The sequence below is a fragment of the Urocitellus parryii genome, chromosome 8 (genome assembly GCF_045843805.1).
Source record: "Urocitellus parryii isolate mUroPar1 chromosome 8, mUroPar1.hap1, whole genome shotgun sequence".
Taxonomy (NCBI): domain Eukaryota; kingdom Metazoa; phylum Chordata; class Mammalia; order Rodentia; family Sciuridae; genus Urocitellus; species Urocitellus parryii.
Genome location: NC_135538.1, coordinates 80,086,958 through 80,106,541, shown reverse-complemented (window position 1 = coordinate 80,106,541; position 19,584 = coordinate 80,086,958). Strand labels below are relative to the sequence as shown.

The window sequence follows — 19,584 nt, the reverse complement described above, 5'->3', positions numbered from 1 at the left end:
ATCCTCAGGACTCAAAAAAAAAAAAAAAAAATTCCTGCTTAGTTTCTTGGAAGTGAATCTCTGTTGAGGTAATATGGGGTAACATGTGACTTATGTCACCTCTTGTGATTTATGTGGTAGTACCTATTACAAGGAGAGAAGTTATTAAAATTTTTTTGCTACTCCAGGTAAATGATCTTTTCCCTTGAATCTCCTGTTTTGTAAACATTGTTTACATGAATTTTCAAATGTAAATTGCTTCTGAGCTTTTCCTAGCATTAGTATGATAATTAACTACATTGGAGAGTGCTTCTGCTTTGGGTTCTATGTGAGTGAAAGAGACATGGAGGTATTGTGAGCTGTTCTCAGCCCTGAACAGATCCATTGTATCACATAAATTATTTTATAGTACATATGTTATAATTTTTTGTGTTTTCAGCCTCTGAGTTTTCTCAGAGTTGAAGAGAAATATTGCTTATGTATCTTTAATACAGTCAGAGTATGTCTGCCAATTTTGTGCTTTAAAATTCACAAGAAAAAGATTTCCTCCAGAGAGCTGGTTTTTATGTTTTCAAAAGCTTTCCTTTAAAAATTCTTCATTACTCTTTTAAATTAATAAGTCACGTGAAGAATAAAAACTGAGTTGTTTTGCATTTTCCTGTGGTGCTAGATCCACTGAGATCTTGTACATAGTTTCTCAAAGATGTTTCTGGGATTAATTTCAATTATTATCTCTGATGAAGCCTGTAAATATGAAGCTGCAGAAAAAATTTTCATGATGTAAGACATGTTTTTCTATATAAATTGCAATACATACAAAAGGTTGACATTTTACATAATAACTTGACACATATTACTTGGTGATGAAGTAACTGCTAAAAATTTAGATGCTATAGTCCTTTTAAATCCTTTTCCCAGTGTTTAAAGTGTTCTAATTTATCAATAAAACAGAATATACAGAATTTAGTAATCTTTGTCTTGCCCATTATTATTCTAATAAATACCTTTCCCTCTGGAATTTAGTATAGTATGTCAATTTCTTTCTGTAAAATGATGTTTTTAAGAAAATTACCTATTCTTTGACCCATGCCATACAAGTTAGATTAAAGTTTGCTTATTTATCTAGTTATTTATTTATTGGGTACTGGGGATTGAAGTCAGGGGCACTCGGCCACTGAGCCATATCCCCAGCCCTTTTTGTATTGTATTTAGAGACAGGATCTCACTGATTTGTTTAGTGCCTCGCTTTTGCTGAGGCTGGCTTTGAACTCATGATCCTCCTGTCAGCCTCCCAAGTGGTGAGGATTACAGGTGTGCTCCACTGTGTCTGGCCAGTTTGCATATTTAAATACATAATTTTGTTAATAATTTATCATGCTTTTAATAACTCTGAAGTTATTTCTACCTGTGTATTTTTATGACATGTTTATCCTCATCTGATTAGCTTACATTCTGTGAACCACAAGGCATCTCATCACATCTATAATTTCCAAGCAGGAGTCAGCATAAAGTAGGCCAAGTCTGTGCTGGTGGGCTGCTTTGTGTGGCTGCAAGCTTTCTGATGTCTGACAGGGTGAGAGATACAGCAGGAGCTGGACCCAGAGAACTGTGTGCCTCTGTGATCTGTACTTTTCCAATCTCTCTGAAACTTCTCTTTAAAGAACTGCACAGTTAGCTGTGTTAGTGAGCACAGTGATAACAAACTGAGGTGCTCATTTAGCTTTTTTCACAGTAAATACCACATCAATCCAGGCCTTTTTGTATCTGCAGGCCTATGTCAGTGGTGAGGAGTTCCCATAGGTATGAAAAAAGTGCCATAATAGGATTTGTAACTTTAATTTTGAAAATTTATTTTTATTTCTTAAAAAGACTTTCTGAAAGTCTTTGCTCTTTAGTATTTGGTAGATTTAAGGCTATTCTAGGTGCCGGTTCTCAACCCAGACTATGTGGTAGAATTATGAGATGATGAGGTCCCACTCCTGACTAATCATGTCAGAATTTCTGAGATTTGGACCCAGTCATCAGTGCTTTTTCAGTCTTTAGGTTATTTTAAAATACAATCAAGATTGAGACCTTTGTTATCATTATGTGTCTAGTTGGGGGGCAGGTCCTTCATGTCCTGAATAAAGAATTGAGCAAGATACACAGAAGTAACAGGCAAAGTACAGCTTTATTGAAGATGAAGATGAAGGTAGCATTTCATAAGAGAGAATGAAGTAGGCCAAGTAAAAGAGAGAGGTTTCAAGGCTCCAGTGTCTGGAAATTGGTGTCTTATGCGTGGAGCTGTGAGGTGGTCTCTTCCCTATACATACTGGATTGAATACTTTACCCCATTTGCTCCCATTGGTTATGATAATACCTTATAATACTACCTTATAGCTTATAATTATACCTGATAAGAATAGTGTTCAATTTTTCCCCATTGATTACTTTAGAAAATCTAATTAGAATACTGTCCACTTCACCTCCATTGGTCATTTTAGAATACCAAATCTGTGATGGGAGTTATGGGTAATAAGTCCTAAGTTGTGGGAATTGCTATGGTAATGGGTCTTATTGTAAACAGGGACATAATGACTCATCTCCTTGTCTTGTCCTCCAGTGGCATTTTCACATACCTGCTTCCACTATTTTTGTATCCCTGAAATCTTACCTAACACTTTCATATTCTATATTCAACCCAAATTCCCTTATTGCCAGTTTTTACTATTAATCTCATGTAATTTTAATCCCTTTATTCTAATGGAGATCTCAGCAGTTCTTTATTACAAAGACTAGAACCATCATTTTACTCTTTGCTTCTATGAGTTCAAAGCTTTTCTATACTACACATAAGTTAGATCATGCAGTATTTACCCTTTAGGGACTGAAAGCTAGGGAAAGAATGGGGAGACGCTGGTCAAAGGTTTCAGTTAGATAGGATAAATTCTGGAGATCTATTCTACAGCCTAATGATTATAGCTAATAATATTATATCTGTAAAACTTGCTAAGCGAACAGGTCTTAAATGTTCTTTCCACATAAAAATGCTAAATATGTGAAGTAATGGGACATATCAGTCATACCCTAACAAAGCTGGAAGAATGGAGGATACTGACATGGCCCTTTCCAGTATATAAAAATCTAGCTGACTCTAGAGTTTTATATACTATTTAACTGTAATTGTGAGATTCGAAAGCATGAATGACATTGGTGAGCAGGGATATTGGATCTCTGGCAGTTGAAATTGTCTGTGGGTGTGTTTTAGGCATGCTGGTGGATGGCTAGATTTGGAATTGAGCTCTTGGTGGGGATCTCAAGCTCCCTAGTGTGGATAGTGAACAATCATAAAATGAAACTAGCATTCATTCCAACTGCACTTTGTCTTTTATTAAGGTAGAGATAGTAGTAGACAGTTTCCTTCATCTTCAAAAGGCACTTTATAAAGCAAATCTTTTTCAAGTTAGAAAGCAGTTGTATTTCTGCTCTTCCCTCTGTATTGTTTCTTTTATTATATAACTTATTGAACAAATTGTACTATACTTTTGAAATGGAACATGTAATGTTACTGCTATGATTTCTATGTTGTTCAATTTGTAGTAATATTCACAGCAAATGGTGAGTTAAAATGCCTCTTCAGAAAGGGGCAAGTATCATTATTAATGGCAATACAATGGAACTTTCCAAAAGACCCTGTTTCAGTTGATGTGGACATGCTTTCTTTAGCACAATTTATGAGTTGACAATTAAGAAGATAGTTTGTATCTATAAATAAACACAAACACTAAACTACCTAGTTTTTAGCTAAAATTTGTGGCAGCATTGTCTTAATTTGTAAATTCTTATTTTAATACTGCTATCAAACAAATTTCCTAAGAATTTTCAACTGTTAAATTTGTTTAAATAATTATGGAATTATAGCTTTGTAGAACATGCTTTTTCCCCCCAACTAATGAGACATTTTTATATTCCTGGAAGATGTAGTGTACCTTCAACTTTATAGCATTAATATCATAGATTTAGATGTTTACCAGAAAATACCTAAGAAGTAAATGGAAGTGATGTGATTGTGACATCAATTCTGACAACTGGAATGGATGAGAAAAGGGCAATACCTAAAACACCATTCTCGTTATATAATATGAATGAAAAGAACACTAGTGAAGGAAGAGGAGGAGGTACTTTCAGAGGAGAAATGGTTACTGAAGACAAATTCTGGAGGCAGAGTGCTAATTGGAAAGAACTTGGGTTTTAGAGTTAGATAAATTTGGTTTGAATCTCAGCTAAAGTCTTTGGGGCACATCAGTTACTTATCATGACACTCTTCTGCTCTGTAAAATGAGGGTGCTAGTGGTGAGGATAATGAAGAGAGTGGGGGAGTTTCATTGGGACTGCTTACCATGATACTTCCTTCATGTAGGCAAAAACAAACAATAGTATCCTTCTCCCTGACTTTGACAGTCTTGTGGGAATTGCCATCTATCCCTTAGCATCAGAAGAGTTACTTTAGGAATTAGGAATTTAACTGTTTCATTCTATCTTGAAGAGACCTGTATCTAGCTGATTTGGCAGATTCTGTCAGTGGGCAAGGGAAAACAAATGTTTAAGGATGTGGTACACATTTTCTTCTTCTAGTAGTAAAATTGAACAGTGAGCATCATTGATTGTCATATTTTGAATTCTAGTCTAGTAGCAAAAGAAGGAAGATTCTCAGTGTACTGTTATCAGTCTGGTGATCTGCTTCTCTTAGGAGTCAGTTGTCAGATAATTTTATAGGAATTCAGTTTTTATTCTGCTCAGTTATTTGAGGGTTACATCCGTCACACTTGATTTTCATTCTCTATTACATTTCTGTTTGTTATAAAAAGTTCTAATCTGATTTTATTCTTTTGTTCAGATTTCTCAATCATATAATGTACACTGTTTTTCCCCTTCAGTAATAAGTCCAGTGATTTTTCTTGTGTCTAAAATATCATTTCTCCTTGACTGACTCAGGAACCCTATATAAAGGGTTGTCTACCACCCTTTTGTGTCTCTGTAATTTTTCCTAAGGTACAGTTAATATCATGTTTTAAATAGTGAATAGATTTCCATTGTCTAAGAGTGGCTTTCGTTCAAGGATCCACTGGGACCAGGATCTGTTTTCAGCCTCTGCATTCTTTCTGCTCCAGCTCTACCTTCTCAGAGCTATTATCTATGTTTTTGTTCATGTGCACTTATTTGGGCTCCTTCCTGGTATAAAAGAACTCCCTGAGAAAGCTCTGGGATCTTTCACATTTGTGTAATATTTGGTCTTTCTGTCTTGTCCTTAGTTTGAGCTAATTTCTCTGTGCCCTCAAAACATGTCTCCTATACCTGTTTTTGACACTAAGGCATTTATGCTTTGTAGTAGAGTTAGGTGTTGGTTGCTTTTTTCTGAGTTTCTTGGCAGTAGGAGGCCATGTCATATTTAAAATTTGAGGTTTTTGAGCTTTTATTCCAGTACCTTTACATTGTGATGTGACGCACAACATGGATTTGATGAATTACATTGAATATAGTATAAACTTTGTGAAATCATCTATTCTTATGAGGCAGAAAAGTATTCAGTTTGGTTTATCTTCTACTTGAAAAATATGTGTGAATTTTATTTGTTAATTGTAGGAGATTATACTGTTTCTTGGTCAATTTTACTTAATTTCCTAGACCAGTGATTTTCACAGTGACTGATAGATGACTTAACCATAATACTAAAGCTGTGCCATGCTAGTTTTAAAACTCATCCTTTCAAGTTAGGAAAACCAGAACTCCTGAGAATGAACTTTATTTTCAGGACCATCACATTAGTAAAAGTCACTGAAAATGAGTTCTGCTTGGTTAGCAATAAGGTGTCTGCAGAAAATCAACTTCAAGCTCTGCCTTTTACTCCTCACAAGAAAACATTTTAATCATAATTGACAATGTAATGATTGACTACTGAGTTCTCTTTGGCTTTGCCTCCTTTTCAGAATTAAGACTATTTTATTTTGTTCCCTAAACAAAGACTGCAGCCTCAAGCCTGTATCCCTAATATTCTTAGAGTTGTCATTTTTGGCTTTACTGGCAGATAAGACTATACTTTAAATGAACATTAGCTATAGAAATGTGTTTATCTCCAGACTGCAGTATGTGGATCATGCTGGTCTTCAGAACAAGCCTGTAGTTAGTTCACATACATCTGTCATGTTGTGGTGTGTATCTTAAATGTCCCCCAAAGACTGTGTGTTGAAGGCTTGGTTTCCACACAATGGCACTATTGGGAGATGGTGGAAGCTTTAGGAGGTAGGACCTAGCAGAAGGGAATTAGGTCAATGGACATTTGCCCTTGAATGAGATAATGGGATCCTTTCTTTCTTTTGCCTCTGGGTTGACATGAAGTAAGCAGCTTTGCTCCACTGTGTGTTCATTGCCATCATGTTATGCCTTGCCACAAGCCCAAAGCAATGGGACCTAGTAAGTATGGACTGAAACTTCTGTGAGCCAAAATAAATCTTTTCTGTTATAAATGGATTTATCTCAGGTCTTTTGTTATGAGAAGCTAACACACATATAATGAGCTGTTACCTCATCCTTCAAATATTTTATTTCATGGTGAAATGAAAGACATCTGTTTTCTCAATTTAAATTTGGCCAATTATAGTATTTTTCTATTTTTGGATTGTCTGATAGTCTAAGGATGTTACCAGTGTTTTCAAATAGTTTTTTAAAATTTTAGAGAAAAGAGTAATTACTTAATTCCCCAATTAAGTAATCTTTTCAACTCTGAGATTTCATAAAACTTTTGTTTTCATAATGTCATAATAGTCATTTAGCAGAAATTGCTAAACATCCACCTTATGCCTGGTATCATGTTCAGTGCTTAGAATGCACTAGTAAGTCAGATACATGCTTTGTATTTGGATTTTATGGTCAAAGGCAGAGAAGAAATGGTTACATGTAATAACAGATTCTTTGGGAGCACACTGAATGGGAATCTGATCTGATCTAGAAGGTCAGAAAAGGCCTTTAGGAAGAGCCACATTTAAGTCAGAATCTGAATATTGAACATTCAGGAGAGATGAGTTCTGAAGGCATGAGAATGTGTTCTAGACAGAAGGAAGAACACAAGGCCTGAGACAAACATGGATAGAGGAATATTTTTCAAACTTGGTTGCATGTTAGTTATCTGAAGAAATTAAGGAAAAGTCAAGTGCTGAGAGAAACAGTGGATACTTGGAAAACCACAATTAAGGCATTTTAAGTAGATGAGTGATACAATACAATTTGAGAACTGAGAAGACTGCTGAGCTGCAGCATGAGACAGATTGGCAAACGTGAGACTGGGTGAATGTGCAGAGCCCAGTTAAAAGCCATTACAGTGAATAGCTTGGGTAAGAGTGGTGTCAGTTGGGATGGCAAGTAATGAGGAGAAAAAAGTTGGCAAAAGGAAAGGAGAAAAGGCTAATTAAGTAGAAGGGAGTCCTAGGAAAGTAATGTCATATAAACCAAGTGAAGAGACTGTTCTGAGTATGAGGAAATGCATGAGATGAAACATGAAATGTCATACAAGGTAGAAATGATCCATTGAATAAGTGGCTGGTTATCAGTTATTCCATGGCAACTTTAATGAGAGAAGTAAAAAATAATTTATGTGTGTGTGTGTGTGTCTCTCTTTAAACATGTGAAATAATTTGTTTGATAGAATATCATTGGGAAATACATTTGTGAACATCTGGTTAGGAAAAGTCTTGAAGAAGAGTAAGGCCTAAAGGAAGCATAGAACTTCAATAAGCAATGGTTTACACAATCCAGGAAGGGAAAAAATATCCTGAGGTTTGGGTGTAGTGTGTTCAGGGTAAAATATATGGTTGTCTTAATGAAGTTTATGCTTTATTACTCTATTAAGGATTATGGGCAAGGGCTGTGTAAAGAATCCAGCATATAGGAGATACAGTATATAGGAGAGGAAAAATATTACAGGCAGGAAAACCTGTAGCCTGTAGGAGAAGGATAGCAGTATTCTGAGCAAAATAAGAACGTGGACTCAGATGCTATTAAGGAAAATTTTGGTTCCAAAGAGGTGCATTTTGAATCAAACAAAAATAATGCAATTTATTGACTAACTGTAGGCATCGAAGAAAAAGGAACTGCTCAAAGGGAACACAAGATTTAGAAAATAGATGGCTTAAAAAGAAAGAGCATTTGATCTAAGAGTGATACATAGATGTGTGTGTGTATGTGTGTGTGTGCACTCGAACATGCTATTTAAGTCCTCCATTGTTTATAAGGTCTAAAGATATTCCACGTTTTGAGAGACAAATAGGATATATATTAAATGAGCCAACATTTTAACAGGTTTTTTTTGATACCTGAAAGACCTATTGTCAGATTTTTCTTGTAGTGAGTGATATCTCATATAAAAAAGAAAAGATTTCTAAGATGTGAGTGGTGATTTTGAGCCCTACAGGGACAGTGAGAGTGAGGACAGAGTCCCTTCACCCAAGTTAACAGAATTTATTGGGATACCCAGCACCCTGTGCAAATAACAGGTAAGTATATCAAGACTTTGAAGGTACTTAGGGTTACTAGTGTGCATGTTAGCTTTTATTATAATCTTCAGCACTTGGGAGAAACACCGTCATTAAGATTGAGAGGATTTTATGAATGTTTGGTGTGTCCTAGGACTGCAAGATTATTTCCTTGGAGAAGCCTAAGTTATTTGGAGATGTACACTTAGCAGTTATGGGGATAGTCTGGACTTTTACTGATTCCAAAATAAATAAGTGAGGAGCATAGGAATATAGTATTATCCACTATGCTCATATTTTAAGCAATACTGGCAAAACATAGTGATAATTACTATTGTGTGAAATTTTGTGGGTTTTTCCTCCCTCTAATAGAAAGCAATTTTCTTGATATCAGTGATTTGTCAGTATGGTTTTATAAAAAAACATTTGTTTCTAGTGCTGCACAGTGAATGTTTTGATAGCTTTTAAACAAGGCCTGCATTTCATGGACTAGTTTCAATATGTCAGGTGTAAAAAATAAAATAAAACCGTGAAGGTAGAATCCATAAACCATGAGCCTGTGTATGGCAGGCTATAAAAAATGTGTAGTTCAAGTAAGGGTTTATCTCTAGGGACACAGTTCATATTTGGGGCATCCTAAAATTTCCTGATTGAGACCAACATGTTTGATACAGATAACATCAGTTAGACAAAAATATGCTTAGTTTCACATGAGATAAATCAATGGCCTTATAGAGGCAAAAACCTACAATTGTGGATTTACAAATTGCATTTTACCATTTGGATGTAATTTATAGGGTGGAATTGAAAGGTGAAGGAATTGGAAGGTGAATTAAAACTGGAGACTTCTTGTTGTACATATTCAGTTGTGATATAGTAAACATGCAATTTAGGTGGATGTTTGTAGATTGAAAGATTTCAGGCAACTGAAAGGCAATTAAAATGTTTGCAATATTTATGAATACTGAATACAATATTGAGGATCTTCTAAAATAGACAAAATCAACAAGTACTTAAATATATCATATTTGTTCAGTAGTGCTTAACTTTCAAGATTAGAAACAAAGAACAAATCTATTTACAGTCCATTAGGAACTATGGCTTGGTTAGAAAGGGAAGCACTCCTAAAATAGTCATATATAAAAATAATTATAAGATGCATTACAGTTTGCCTTGTTATATTTATTGCTTTTTATCCATTAATTGATTAATTGATTCCTTATTCAACAAAAATTCTTGGACTTCTGGAAGTCCAGTGGTGAACAAGATAATATAATGAATTTATATTTCCATGAAGGAGACAAATAAAGGCAAGACAATTCCGAGCATGTTAAAAGCTGTGAAGGCAATAAAACAGATTGAAGTGTGGAGTACTTGTGGATGGGACAGGGCTACAAACAGACTGTTTGGTCAGTGATCCTACAGTCCTCCTGGTGGCGCTGAGGTCAGAATGCCCAGTGAACAGAAACAGATCAGCATGGCTGTAGAGCAGAAGCAGTTAGAATAGTGGGGTAAAGGTGAGGCCAGGGAGAGGCCAGAGCACAGCGTATGCAGGGCTTGTTCTAGTGGGTAGAACTCTTGGTACAATAGGACTGGAAAAAAAGAAAATTTTTTATTTTTTTAAATAGGGAACATTTAGTAGGAGTTTTAAACTTCTTGCTCTGGATTCTCCATGGAATGGATTTCTAGTGGGAGTGGAAACAGTAGGAAACTGCTCTGTAGGATTCTGAGAATGTGGTTTATAAAGGAAGTGTTTTAATCAGCTTTTTCATCCCTATGACCCAAAGACCTGAGAAGAACAATTTTAGAGGAGGTAAAGTTTATTTGACACTTATGGTTTTAGAGATCTCAGTCCACAGATTGCCAACTTCATTGCTCTGGGCCCAAAGTGAGGCAGAACATTAAGATGAAAGGGTGTGGCAGAGGAAAGCAGCTCAGAACATGGCACCAGGAAGCAGAGAGAGTGTGCCACACATCAGGGACAAAATATAAATCTGAAAGGTACATCCAGTTACCTACTTCCTTTAACCACACCCTACCCTCCTATAATTACCATCCAGTTAAACCTTGTCAGTGGATCAATCTACTAATCAGGTTATATCTCTCAGTATAATTTCCTCTCTGAACATTCTTACATTTTCTTAACCTGTTGGCTTTTGGGTGGCATCTCATATCTAAACAATAACAGGCAGTGATGATGACTCAGGATAAGGTGGGTTAGAACAGTTAAAATATAAAAGGCTCTACTCTTGCCAAATAGAAAATTAAGTACAAAGTTATCCCTGAAAAGGAAGTGGAGCTGCAATTGAACCTTGAACGATGAAACAGGAATTAACATGAACACATACAGAAGAAAAAGGACATTCCAAGAGTCATGGAAGCAAGAGTTGAGATGGAACCAATAGGGCACAGCCTATTTCTCTGCTGTCCAAAGAATTGAAAAATAAACATAATTCAATATAAGCAAGTGGTTGCCCTGCTGGAATCATCTGGGAGTTTAAAAAACACTGCTACCTGGGTCCCATGCTTAGGAATTCTGATGTATTTGGTATGGAATATGGGTTGTATTGGATTTTTTTAAAAAACCTAAAGTCGCTGTAATGTGCAAGCAAGCTTGAAAATTAAAGAAGTAATATACTTCAGTATAAGTTCTTTTAATTTAGGGATATCGAATCTAGCAAGGCACAGATGAAACAGGCTGAGTACATGAGATTGGAGTAGAACGAAGCAGTGCTTTTCAGACTTTCTCAGTTATCCACTTACTTTTTACTCAGTACCTGTAGGGGGTAGAGTCAGTATAGAGAATATAGAGAGATAAGATAATAATACCCTGAAATGTTATGTAAAATGCAAGTTCTAGGAACCTTCCCCTAAAAATACTAAATGCCTATGCATAGGAATTCTTAACTAAGTTAAAGGAAACTCTGTGCTGGGTGAATGAGCTCAGTGAACATCATTTTTGATAGAGAATGAAGAGGACACATATGGTAGGAAAGAATGTTAAACTCATTTATTACCTAATTCAGGAAGCTCAGGGGACCAAATCACCCTACAGATAACATTCCAGGAGTATATATATGAGGAATTGGAATCCTGTGGCCAACGCTGAGGTCATAGCAATAGCTTCAGTGATTGGTAGAAAACAAAGTCAGGCAAATTCTCTTGGAAAGAAGTTTGGTCAAGTACAGATTAGAGATTTGTGGAATCTCATCAGAAAAGGTGGGTGCTAGATTGGAGAGTGCTGTGCAGTTTGGCATTCACAATACTGGGGGTGGGCAACATAGGATCCTACAGTCTAGTCTGAACAAAATCACATTGTTAATTATAACCAACAAGACTTTATGGTTTAGAGAAAAATATTAGTGTGCAGAGGACAGAAGATGTTTGGGTTATTTTCTCTTATAAAATAAGACTTATAAAAGTCTTTTTGAAAAAAGTGCTTATCTTGAAGGATGGTTACTATTTAGAGAATTATGAATATGAGGGTATTTAAGACAAGAAGGAACAGTATGAGGCATAGATAGGTACAGAAACATACTGGAAAATAGTCTAATCTGACTGTAGCATGCAGGGAATGAGGAATAAGATGAATAAGTAGGGTGGAGCTTATTAAGAAGAGATGTGAGTGCCAGTGTAAAACATGTTTTATTCTGTTGACAGTAAACCATCTTTGTTGATTTTTCAACAGGAAAATAGAAGGAAAACTTAACATTTGTTGAGTGTTATACTACACATGTATCAGGCAGTGTGTTTTACATTATATGAAGGTAAGCTTACTTAGAGTGATTTGACGGGAGACAGGAACATCACTGTCATAGTCCAGGTCTTCACATGTAATTACTTTGACATTTGAATAAAAGAGATTATATCAAAAAGGTTTGTATTCATTGAATAAATATCATTATACTCTTACTCAGCATCTGGAATATGGCAGCAAACCAGGAAGTATCCTGGAGCACACATTCTTGAGGGCAAGGATAGAATCTATCAGTAGGAGATGATAAGTGATACTTATTTAAAACAGGGTGATGTGTCAAATGCTGAGCTGGTGTTTTCTTTAAATGGGGTGGTCAGGGAAGGCATTTCTACATAAGGGACACATAAAGTCATACTTGAATGTCAAAAAGAACCACTCTTGAGAAAATTGTGAATGAGGGTAGAAGAATATTACATACAGAATGTTTTTTATGCAGAGGAAGGCCCTGAAATAGGAACCAACTTGGTGATTCCAGGGAGCAGAAGGGCAAGGGAGGATCAGTATTATTTTCCAATATATGAAGGTCAAGGACAAAGAGAAAGTCAATTTTCAAGTTTGAAACCTTGGAGACAGGAGGATAGTAGCATTGTTACTAAGAACTTGTATCAAGTCTAAGTGAAGATAATGATCTGTTTTAGACACATGAAGTTTTAAGTGCTAAGATCAAGCTTTGTTAACATACTAGCCTGCAAAGAAACCTAGTGATTTGAGCTTGAGAGTGGGTTGGGACTGGAGATTCATATTTGAGAGTCATTAGCCAAAAGGAATTTTTTCAGCTTGAAAAAGATGGGGTTATCTATGAAGCTGTAATGGGGAAAGAAAGCTGTAGGTGTAACATTGAGGAAGGCTATAAGATGACTTAGGAGAGAAAGAAACAACCAGAAAGTCCAGAGTGTGAAGTCCTGAGTCCAGAGTGTTGCCAAGTAATCTAGAACCAAGTTAGCCCACAAATACCCTATGTCTTTTGTGAACTTTGTTCAGCGAAGACAATTCAGTGAAGACAAATCATTCCATTACTTTATATTTTCCTGCATTTTATATTGCCTCTTTTGTGATATTATAGTGGTGGTGCAGATTACTAGAGTGGAATTAAACGTGTTGAAGCCCTTTCTTTTTCAGAATTTTTCAAATATGCTTTCCAGTATACTGACATACACTCTTCTAGAGAAAGGCCAAACAGTTGCTTTCAAGTGAAATACTGTCAGATTAGAAGATGAATTATACAGTTAAAATAGTATTTCCTGTTTGACCACCAGGTGGCGGAAACAATACTTTTAAAATTTTTCAGTGCATCAGTATATGTGAGTGATTATTAAAGCTGGGAAATCATGGTTGGTAGTGAGAAATTATATATTTCCTATGATGACATTTGAGTGCATTTCAAAAAATATATGTTTTTTTTTTCAACAAGTGTTCAAATCACCAAGTACAAAGAGGGCAGACATTAAGCAATAGAAACCACCCACATAAATAAACTGCCTTCAAAATCTCTCTTTTTCAATCAGAAATCACTAATACATCCAGCACAGGTTTATTAAAGGTGATTCAGATCTTGCTTCCCCTTGACATCTTACTGAGGAAGCCAGGTCAGCGTTACTCAAGGTAGAAAAGGCTCTCCGATGTGCAAGCCTTTGCAGGCTTCAAGAGGATAAACCTCTTCAATTGTGTGTGCTCGCCACTGTACGGCAACCTACTGGAGTTTTGTGGCAAGATGGTCCTTTGTTGTGGATACATCCACATATATCACCTGGTAAATCCCTTGAATATTATCCTGATGCAGTTGCTTCTTTAGCTATGTTAGGAATACAACAAAGTGTACAATTTTTTGGTTTCCCCCCAGCCTCTGTTATCGTTCCTTATACAGGTCAACAAATCAAGTCTTGTGTGCTAACCTGGATAATTGGGCTATATTACGATGCTCTTTTCCAGGAGAGATAGATAATCACTATCCTTCACATCCTCTTATTACATTTGTTAAGGAATATCCTATCATTTTCCCAAAAATCACTTCTTCTACGCCTATCCCAGGAGCTGTAAATATTTTTACAGATGGATCTAGAACTGGTATCGGAGCAACTGAAGTATGTATGAGGTACAAGATAGCCTAGATGGAGAGTGGTTTTCTTTGCTTGGTGACAACAGGGAAGGTATCATAAAGGATTTGAAGCAGAACTTGAAGAATCAGTATGTGTCTGGGTTATAGTATAAGGATTCACCAGGGGAAAAAATTGTGTAAATGCATGATTATGTGAAGTAGTATAGCATGTTTTGGCGACCTAATAACATTGCACATAAATAAGGTTAAGGACAGATGTAAGGCTGGAAAAGAGTATTGGGGAACCATACAGTAAAAGGTTTTGTTAGCCAAACTGAGGAACTTGGAGGACTCTTTCCTGTAAGGCAAGGGAAGCCTCTGGATATTTTAAGGATAGAAATTCTGTGATCACAGGAGTGTTTTAGAAGAATGTGGCTCATAGGAGGACACAACTAGAGGCAGGTAGATAAGATAGGAAGGGTAGTGCATTAAGCAGTTCAAGAGATGGTGGAAGGGGCTATGGAAAGACAGAGTATGATGATTGATTTTACATGTCAACTTGACAGGTCCATGAGATGTCCAAGTATTTGGTCAGATATCATTCTGTGTGCTGTGTGTTTTTGAATGGGATTGTTTGAATTGGTAGACTGAGTGAAGTGGCTTGTGCTGGCCTCTATAATGTGAGTTGACCTCATCTAATCATTGAAGGCCTGAATAGAACAAAATGCTAAGTCTTCTTCAAGTATGGGGCAACTGCTTCTTCCTTCCTTGAAGTAAGATGTGGGTCTTCTCCTGTCTTCGCATTCAGTAGAAATATTGGTTCTTCTTTGGTCTTAAGCCTACTGGTTTTTGGACTGGAATTTATAGCACTGGTATTCCTGGGTCTCCATCTTGCCTTTGCAGGTCTTAGGATTTCTCTGTTTCTGCTTTTGGGGAGAATCATGACTAATATGTGTGTAGAATGTATAATCATTGTAACATGTTGTATGTGGACTATAGAAGGGAGAAAGAGGCCAAAGATAATCCATCATCCTGGACTGCTAACAGGAGAGATAGTTATGATAATAGCTGAATAGGCCATATGTGGGACAAACATGAATTGTGTATTTGTGTGTACAATGCATGAAGATGATTTGTTCACTTTCATAAAGTTAATGGGACTTGCAAGGAATACACTTAGATCTGTAGGTTTATTTTTATGGGTGAGGTAGGGACTATAGACATGAGAAAAGACATCAAGAATTGATGTGGCTGCAAGTATTTTTGAGGGCAGCAAAAAATATATTTGCTGTTGATTCAGGGTTGGGCATTTTTAAGATAGGGTGTGTGATAAGAGGGCATGGTCAGCTTTTTCATTACTGCAACAAAAAGACCTGACAAGATCAATTAGAGGAGGAAAAGTTTATTTTTTTTGGGGGGGGGGTCACAGTTTCAGAGGTCTTAGTCCACAGACAGCCTCCTTCATTCCTTTGGGCCTGAGGTGAGGCAGAACATCATGGAGGAAGAGTGTGGTAGAGGAAAGCTGAGGTAGACAAGGTCACCACAAAGCAGGGTTAAGAGGAGACAACATTCACCATATACAAAATTTATATCCCAAAGTCATGCTCTCAATGTCCCATCCCTTCCAGCCATACCCTACCAGCCTTTAGTTACCACACAGTTAATCTCTGTCAGGGGATTAATTCACTAATTGGGTTAAGACTCTCACAACCCAATCATTTCACCTCTAAACCTTCTTGCATTGTTTTCATACATGAGCTTTTGGGTGACTCCTAATATCTAAACCATAACAGGCACCAACTCTATTGTTTGAGTGTATTTGAGATCTACTCTGAAATGGTAAATGGGTTTAGGAGAAAATTTAAAAACTGAAAGAAAATGGGAGAGTTAAGGATTTAGGAAAAGGAAATAGAAAGTCTAGGGTATCCAGTAGGTGAGAGGGACATTGACAGTTGTAGACAGCATCTGCAAGTTTTGTTTGTTACAGCTTTTAAATAATAACTTATTTCATGTATTTGCATAAGATTTCATAATTTAATGTAGATTTATGATCTCTATAATTATTTAGTAATAGATGATATTTATTGAGAACTTAATGTATGTCAGACTGCTTGATCTGTGTGTGTGCGTGCTGTGTCTTATTAAATCTAGTGGCAGATAGGTAGGTCATACGCACTAAGTTGGAAGCTGTTGCATCTCTCAAGCACTTCAGCTCAATAATAAGTTAAGAGAAAAGGCTCATTTGACTTCTGTTACATCTGAGTCCCTCTTAGAAAAAAATAGGAATTACAGACAAACACATAGCTTCATTTTCTTTTTTGTCCTTGGTTATGAAGCTTTGTTAGTCATGCTTTGAGATAGGTGTTGAAAATACAAACTGAAGCAAATGAGTAGAATGAAAAACTCAAGGGACTGAGGTGTATTGTCTGTTTCCATGCCAAGGATTACTTAAATAAGGTGGACATTTTAAATTTTGTCTTTATGAATAAGTATCTTATTTATGACTATTGTCAGAGATTGTAACCGTTAATAGTATCACTGAAAATGTTTTCTACTAAGAAAACTATTTCTCTTTTTCATGTTGTAAAATATTATATACTATAGTTACATTTGCCCACTATTACTGAGTGATTTACAATACGCATGCTTTAGTTTCTAATGTAAATACTGTTTGTAGCCATCATTCATCCACATTGAGAACACATAGAAGAAGTAAATTGGTTATTGGTTACAAGAGGTAATTGATGTCATGAAACAAAACATGTTATTGGCTTTTTGTTAGCTATTTTTGTGAAATATTTTAAATATTATAATAGTCATATTCTTTTCTCATCTACCTACCTGTTTATCTAATCTCTCTAAGCTATCACTTTCTCTTTGGAGAGCTGTTTGTCTCTCATGAAAGAAGTGATCGCTGTGGTTTGGTGTAAGTTGCAAAGAACTTGATCTTGGTTCATAATAAATATTCAGCATGACAGAAAATCTGTTACAACCAACAGCAAGTTATAATAATAGGCATTTCTCTTGATAGGGTTTCTTCTACAGTCAGTAAAATTGGTGGGTGAAAGGACCACAAGGATGACAAGAGACATAACTTAGGCCCCAGGAGCTCATAAACAAGTAGATAACACATAGAAATAATTAAACACCTCAGTGGAAATGTACTGAGATGGTATAGAAGCACATAGGGTATCTTTTCCATGGTTCAAAGGTGGTTGGACTTGAACTGATGATTTTGGTTTTACCTACTCACCATGTGGCTTTTCTCAGGTCTCTTAACCTATGTTTCCTTTTCAGTAAGTCAGGAATTGAAAAAACATCTTCCAAGTTTGTTGTGACCATCAATTGAACTGTTTTATGAAACTGCTTTGTAAAATGAAATAATGAACATAAGATTATTTCATTTAATTTGATATTTTGACTTCAATATGTATTAGGTAAAACTTCAGTGTGATCATCTTTTGTGGAGTTGATGCATTTATTTAGGACACTGAGGGAAGATTGCTCTCAGTATGTTTTTCATCTCCAACATATGCCCTCATGACACTTTTTTTTTTTTGAGATTATGGAAATGATCAAGCAGCCAAGAAGAAGAATGTTCAGTTTGGTGTATTCCTGTCCCCATTGCACACACATGGGTTGAACTACTCCCTTCAAATTTGTACCTGGCTTACATGAAGGATATGAAATGGAGTGGTTTTGGCTAGCCCGTGAGGAATGAAAAGCAGAAACCACAAAACAGCTTCTTGCCTATTAATTGGTAGAATTAATTTTATGAGTCTTCCTTGAAATCATCACCTTTGAAATTCAGCTTATCTTGATGGAAATTAGAATAGGTTAATAAAATTGTTCATTTTCTCTTTGGAGAGCTATTTGGCTCTCATGAAAGAAGTATAATTCACCTGAATAATTACTATTGCCCCACTGCCCCTTTGTTTTTAATGTATGTCTTGAGAAGTCATTTCAAGTGTTTATCCTTATTTGCTTAAAATGATCAGACTGTCTGGCTCTTTTAGTATACCCACATGCATTTAAACACTTTCCAATAGATCATTGTTCTGGATATCATCACATGTTTGAACTCTCTGTATTAGCTCCCTAAGCTTGGAATATAGATATTGTAGTGATGATCAGCAAGCACATATCTGCACATTTGTAGTGATTATAGTAGGTACCTATTAAGCGATTGAATTCTATTATTATCCCATCTGCTGCTGATTTTATTGAAGGACAAAGAGTAACAATTTAGATAGATTTACAAATATATGGTGTAGAAGGTAGATGATGCCATTTTTCTTCTTCTTCTTTTTCTTCCCTGTTAAACTATTGTCTACCTGTCTCCTGCTTCAGGGAACTATGGCTACTAGGTAAGATCTTCTTTAACTTCCTGAATTCCAGGTAGCTTTCCAATCCATGTACATTTTCACCATTCTTTTTCAGCCTCAGACGAAAAAATATACTTCCAAATTATTGAGCCCATCCCATTCACTGGAGCCCTTGGCTTGTCTCCACCTTCTCCAGCCCATATCTCACCTGCCATTTTTATTTTCCCTCATATCTCCAACCTCTCACTCTTCATTATTTTTTTCTTTTTCATCTATGATTGTTCAAGTTTCTTCCAACTTGAGCAATGCTTTAGAATGTTCAATGAGAATTTTCAGTTGGTTTCAGTTGAGTTTGTACATGTTACTGATAATCACTTAAAATTATAACCAATACCTTTTTACATAATTTGTGTTTATGATGGTTTGTCTCTTTAAGAATGACCTAAATTTATTGTGCTTAGTTTTAACTGCATATATACACACATATATAGATATAGATATTATTGGTATTTTTTTAAATTTGGATGTGTGTATATGTGTATGTGTATAAATTTTCCAAAGGAATCTTACACAATTCAAGTTTAAAATTTACTCTATACCCTACAGGATAAATTCTAAGGTTCTTAATATGTCATAAATGATCTTATGTGTTTTGGCCTCTACATATTTCTATATCTTAATGTTGTACTTTCTGTAGAAGTAACATCAAAATATGTAGGAGTCCTGATATAAACACTGTATACAATACCATGTTTTCCTTTGTTAAATCTGTTTTTTTGTACTTACCTTTGGTTATGGAATTCTTTTGTATTTTTCATTTTCCTAACTTTTATTTTGAATTTATACTCTGCTTTATGTTATATTTAGTTCTAGCATCACTAATTCCAGGATACACAGATCAAACTAGGCAGGGCTTTCTAATGCTCCTAACTTCTCAATATTCTAAGCAAATTTCGGTGTTTGGATACACCTATTACTTTGTGA

General features: G+C 35.8%; 1 protein-coding gene across 2 annotated transcripts in view; it reads left to right on the top strand.

Moving 5' to 3' along the window:
- Mei4 (meiotic double-stranded break formation protein 4) overlaps positions 1–19,584 on the top strand; it is a 143,843-nt gene that overhangs the window by 10,173 nt on the left and 114,086 nt on the right. Inside the window, exon 2 of one of the 2 annotated variants that reach the window (XM_026410373.2) lies at positions 4,505–4,535. The exons of the other annotated variant lie outside the window; for it this stretch is intronic. Coding sequence (XP_026266158.1) covers positions 4,505–4,535 — 31 coding nt within the window. The remainder of the gene's footprint in view (positions 1–4,504; positions 4,536–19,584) is intronic. 2 annotated transcript variants of the gene reach the window in all.